Source organism: Sceloporus undulatus, chromosome 3 (genome assembly GCF_019175285.1).
Source record: "Sceloporus undulatus isolate JIND9_A2432 ecotype Alabama chromosome 3, SceUnd_v1.1, whole genome shotgun sequence".
In the NCBI taxonomy this organism is placed as follows: Eukaryota; Metazoa; Chordata; class Lepidosauria; order Squamata; family Phrynosomatidae; genus Sceloporus; species Sceloporus undulatus.
Genome location: NC_056524.1, coordinates 262,739,891 through 262,745,522, shown reverse-complemented (window position 1 = coordinate 262,745,522; position 5,632 = coordinate 262,739,891). Strand labels below are relative to the sequence as shown.

The following is a 5,632-nucleotide window of genomic DNA, read 5'->3' as shown; positions in this document are numbered from 1 at the left end:
CATCATCATCATCATCATCATCATCATCATCATCATCATCATCATCATCATCATCATCTCGCCACACTCTCCCCTCCCCGCCCTCAAACATTTGCTGAGGAGAAGAACAGCCCCAATTTCAGTACCTCTTTTCCCTGGAAGGGAACCCGATTGGTTTCCGTCGGGATTTACTTCCTCGGAAGGGATCGCGGATCGCGGCCTAAATCCCATCGATCCCCTGGGAATGACCTACCAAGCAGGTGGACAGCAATCTGAAAGGTTTTGGGGCGGGAGGGAAAGAGTCAGACATTCAAAAAGTAGGTTTCAAAAAGAGCAGCAAGTGACACAGACTTCTCCCTCTGCAAGAGAGATGCTCTCCTTTGCAACTTGTTTTTTGGGAGCAACAGAGGCTTGATTTTCACAACTTCTCCCCCCCCCCCCCCAAAAAAACACTGCAAAACTGTCTCCCTTCCTTTGGATGAGGAATGATGACCCAGAAGCCTATGGCATACAAACAGTCGGCCCTCCATTCTTTATTTACGGATCCAACCATCTGGCTTGAAAATATATATATTTTTAAATATAAAGTTCCAACAGCAGACCTTGAATTTGTCATTTTAGAGAAGGTCCAAAGCACCCTGCAGAAACAATCCACTTTGAGACCACTTGAACTGCCCTGGGGGACTCGGGAAACTGTAGTTCTGTGAGACATTTAGCCTTCTCTCTCAGAGAGTTTTGGGAGGTGTTTAGCCTTCTCTGTCTGGTGCCACACTAAAACGACAATTCCAGGATTCCCTAGCAAGGAGCCAGGGCAGTTAAAGCAAGCTCAAAGGGGACCATTCCTGCAGTGTTTTCTGCACCTAAGAGACACCATTTTGTATTCAAATGAGACCTGAGCAATTTGGGAATAGAGTCCTGGAACCAAACACCAGCAAATATCAAAGGCCCGCTGCAATTTATGATTTAACCCCCCCCCCTCAGAAACAGAAGGATAGGATATTCCCCTCTTTCCATACACAAATATATTAGAGGAAGGGAAAAATGAATGGATGGATGAAAGTTAAGCAAGTCACAACTTCACAGTGCCCGACTCAACAAATGCCCCCCCCCACTCCTCCTTTTTGCATTGTCGCCCTCTATCTTCCCCGCGGGGGGGAGCGTTGCAAATATTCCCCCCAAAAACGCTTTTCACCCCCCCCCCAACAGCTTCGACAGAACCCCGTTTTCTCCTCAATACCTCGCTTCGGAAGGAAGATCAAGAAGAGAGAAGTCAAGACCTCGCTTGCATCTTCTTCTTCTGGGCTGATACGCTTTCTTGCTCCGGTTCACAGACCAGTTTTCCAGGAAACAACTCTGGGGGGACCTCAGGGCAACAAGTGGTCTTTTTCCTTCTTAAAAAGTCAGAGGAACCTTCCTTGGGTCCTGATTCACTCCGACTCCTATTGCTACCACCTCTGACTGCCTCGACTCCAAAACAACCCCAAAGAAATAGGGTCCCCTTCCACTTCTCTCAGCAAAAGATGTCTAACTTGGCCTCCTTTGCCAGGCCGCATTTGCACTGTTGTGTTAGTTAAGAACTTACTGTTAACACCAACGATCTTTTAACCGATCTGGCAACAAATCTTAATTAAAAAAAAAAGAAAGAAAGAAAAAGAAAGAAAGACAGAAAGAAAGACTGAAAGAAAGAATTTAAAATCATAAAACCCGGCTCTAACTAGGCCTGGAGCAGCGTGGGTTTAGAAGTTTTAAAAACCAGATTGCATTCTGCTTTCTCCAAAGAAATCCAGGACTCAGAGCAGCATTGCGGTGTCCATATTTCAAAAATTTATTTATCTCAAACTGTGCATAATGGAGTAAAAACTTAAGTCGAATAGGTAGGTACCTGTTTATAAGGATGGTATTAGTTCATATATATATATATATATATATGGGTGTGTGTATATATACATATACATGTATATGAAGATATACATGTGACTATATGCATATATACATAAACTGCTGGAGGACTGATTTCAGATAATACACAGCCGAGTCTTTATAAAGTACAACTACAGGAAATGAGGAGGGACAAAAATAAAAATAGAAAACAAAAAACAAAATAAAAGAACTTAAAATATTGTCACAATAAATTTACAGAAATATTACAAACCATAAGAAAATATTTCAAACACAGTTATTTCAGACTGCTGTTTTGCTGTCGTTTGGGGGGGGGAAGGGGGAACAGGATAAAGTTTGGAAGCAAAAGGGGCTATTTTAAATAAACAAAGGTGTGAGCCTGCGAGACAGTTTTGCTTTTAACAATGGGTAAAAAAAGGGAAAATTATTTTAGTACACCCTAAACTTTTGCCCTCTCATTATATATATAAAAAATCCAGTTCAATGGTATGCAAGTAGTTATTCTATTTATTGATTCATTTTGCCTTTTGTACAATTGCAAAAACAATTAAAACCTCCAGATCTTTGTTTTAAAATAAAAATTCAACTCCCTTTTTGTGTGTGTTGCTACTATAAATCCCTCTGATTCTCCAGCGACTGAAGTAGACTCTGATGTATTTTATTTAAAAAATAATTGGCAAATTCTCAAGTTTTTTCCCCCCTCTCTCTGTCTGTCCTTTTTTTCTTTTTTAATATAAACGATGGACTTTTCGATTGCCATGTTTATTTTGATAAATACTGTACAAAAGTTGCTTGCAAATATTAAAACATTTCCCCTTCCCCGGCTCGCCTTTTCCCTTCCTCCCTCCCTCCCCACTTTTTTTTGCCTACGCACCTTTCTGGAGTCTACCTCTAAAGATTATTGATAAAGACCTTGTTGTTTTCCCCTCTTAATAATAATAATAATAATTAAAAATCCCTATTTTTATTTTTTTATTATTTTTTTTGCAAAGTATCATTTCCACTGGAACTTCGCGGTCGTTTGCGGGGAGGGAAGAAAACAGAGGAAAGGCATTTGGGTCCAGCCAAGTTTGGTGGGTCCAAAGCAAAAGGGAAGAAAAGAAGAGAGAGCTATACACACACGTTCCTTTGCGAGTCCTGATTTTTTGCATGTGATTCCCACCCCCCTTTTCTCTTTCCCCTTCAGTTTTTTATCCTCTATACAAAAATAGTGTCGCCGTGTCCCTCCTCCCTCCCCTTCCAGGAACAAAAAATAACAACATAAAATAAAGAGGAGGGGAGGAGAAAATAAAATAAAAAGAAGAAACAAAACAAAACAAAAAAAGAGTTGGTTTGGGGGGAAGACAGAAAAGTTCGGGATCGCTAAGAAAAGTTTGTCGGTCTCTTTGCAGGCCTTTTCTGGGCTGTCTCTTCCTTGCCTCGCTGGCTTTTTCTTTTTGCCTTTGCAGGCCTCAGGGAGGGGGGGATGTGAAGGATAAAACGGTCAAGCCCAGGGATCTTTTCACCGATCTGGCAAGAGCCCCACCCCAAAGACAAACTCAGACCGGTTCATCCCAGGAATCTTTTCGCCGATCTGGCCCCCCAACCCCCCCAAAACCAAACCCAGGCCGGCCAAGCCCAGGCCTCTCTGCAGCCGGGTCTCTTCTCTCACATGTGGGACAGCGGGAGGGTGCCATTGATGGCCGTGCCAGGCACCGGGCCGGCGTTCTGGTAGTGCTGGGCCATGTGGAGTCTGCTGGGGGCGGTGGGCTCGGGCCCGACTTCGGCCCCCGGGAGGTACATGCTGATCATGTCCCGGAGGTCTCCGGCTTGACAGGGGGCGCGGGCGTGGGAGGAGGAGGTGACCACCGGGGGGCTGGAGGAGCTGGCCTCCGTCTTGACCACCGAGCCCATGGAGGCCAAGGGCATGCCCGCCGCCCCTTGCTGGGAGTAGGACATGGTGCCGTAGGTGGGCGAGCCGTTCATGTAGGGCTGGGAGCCCCCCATGGAGTTGTACTGCTGCAGGGCGCTCACGTCGTAGCGGTGCATGGGCTGCATCTGGGCGGCGGCGGCGGCGGCGGCCACGTTGTGGGCGTTGAGTCCCGGGTGCTGGGAGTAGCCCAGCTGCTCCTGCATCATGCCGTAGCCGCCGTTGGCCCAGCCGTTCATGTGGGCATAGCTGTCCATCCGCTGGTTGACCCCGGCCGCCCCCAGCGGGCCCCCGACGCCCCCGACCCCTCCGCCGCCGCCCAGAGCGTTGGAGCCCGGCGCCAGCAGGGCCCCCGGCAGAGTGTACTTATCCTTCTTGAGGAGGGTCTTGGTTTTCCGACGGGGCCGGTACTTGTAATCCGGGTGCTCCTTCATGTGCAAGGCGCGGAGCCGCTTGGCCTCGTCGATGAAGGGCCGCTTCTCGGCCTCCGAGAGCAGCTTCCACTCCGCGCCCAGCCGCTTGGAGATCTCCGAGTTGTGCATCTTGGGGTTCTCCTGGGCCATCTTCCGACGTTGGCCCCGCGACCAGACCATGAAGGCGTTCATGGGGCGCTTGACACGGTCGGGGCTATTCTTTTGGCTGGTGGGGCCCGGCGTCCCCGGGGCCCCCGAGCCGCCCCCTCCTCCTCCTCCTCCTCCCGGAGGGGCCTGAGGGGCCGGGGGCTTCAGCTCGGTCTCCATCATGCTGTACATTCAGGCGGGTCTAGCCTCGACGGCGGCGGCGGGGTCAGAGCTTGGAGAGGCGATCCAGGGGATCCAGGGGGCTCTGGGGGACCCACCAGGATCGAGGGGGGATCCCAGAGCCCAACACACCGAGGGCCAGAGAAAGAGAGAGAGAGAGACAGAGAGAGCAGCGCCCACTTCTCTCCTCTCAGCCGTCCAAACTCAGAGCAAAAGAAAGTCTAAAGGAAGAGGTGGCACAGAGCCCGAAGAGCAGAGATGGAGCTCCGATGGTCTCACTTTGGCCTTGGTTTCTTGGGGAGGGGGGCAAGAGGGGAGAGGGCTCCCCCCCGAGGCAAAATGGTTCCCGGTCCGACCTTTTTTCCTTTTTCTTTTCCCCTCCGACCGGCTATTTCAAGGGCAGCATCACCAAGGCGCCTTCTTGAAGCCAAAGTCGGGCTGGAGAGAAACTTCTTCCTGGTCCCTTTCTTCTTCTTCTTTTCCTTCTCCCCCTCCTTTCCAGAGTCCTTCTTCACTTTCTTTCTTCCCTCCTCCTCCTCTTCCTCCTCCTTGGAGTTCTCTCTCTCTCTCTCCCTCTCTTTTATTTTTTGTTAAAGTTTCCCCCTCCTTTTTGTTTTCTTCTTTTCGTCCAACTCTTTCTTTCTTTCTTTCTTTCTCTCTCTCTTTCTTTCTTTCCCTCTCCCTCTTTCTCTCTCTCTGCCTTGACAACTCCGGAGACTTTTTTGAACAAGTTAATAGACAAGCCTCCATGCGATGGATGGGGGGCTTGTCAAAGGCATAAATGCCGTCAGCTCGGCCAATCACAGCCCCGGCGGCTCCTCCACTAAGCACCGGCCTCGGCGGGGTGTTTTGCATGAAAAGGGGAGGGACTTTCTGTCTACACACAGACACACAAACACACACACATACATAGCCCATAAGTAAGGCTTTGGGGCAAAGCGGGAGGGGAGCCCTTGAGAGCCTCTAGACAGCAACAGGTCAGCAGCCCAAGAATGGATTAGCAATAAATGTAAGTGCAGCTCAGCTTTTGCAATGGGTGGCTGTGGGCTAGCGATTAGGCAAGGGAGGTTGCCACGTTCCTTTGTTTTCCTCCTTCTTTTTTTTT

General features: G+C 49.0%; 1 protein-coding gene and 1 long non-coding RNA gene across 3 annotated transcripts in view; both read right to left on the bottom strand.

Annotated features, from left to right (window-relative positions):
* LOC121926720 overlaps nt 1–5,632 on the bottom strand; it is a 201,375-nt gene that overhangs the window by 120,433 nt on the left and 75,310 nt on the right. Inside the window, exon 1 of one of the 2 annotated variants that reach the window (XR_006103064.1) lies at nt 126–365. The exons of the other annotated variant lie outside the window; for it this stretch is intronic. This is a non-coding gene — a long non-coding RNA (uncharacterized LOC121926720). Of the gene's footprint in view, nt 1–125; nt 366–5,632 lie in introns of those variants that run through there. 2 annotated transcript variants of the gene reach the window in all.
* On the bottom strand, nt 1,205–5,048 carry SOX2 (SRY-box transcription factor 2). The gene has a single exon (XM_042459930.1). The coding sequence runs from the start codon at nt 4,537–4,539 to the stop codon at nt 3,526–3,528; it is 1,014 nt and encodes a 337-aa protein (XP_042315864.1). The 5' UTR covers nt 4,540–5,048; the 3' UTR covers nt 1,205–3,525.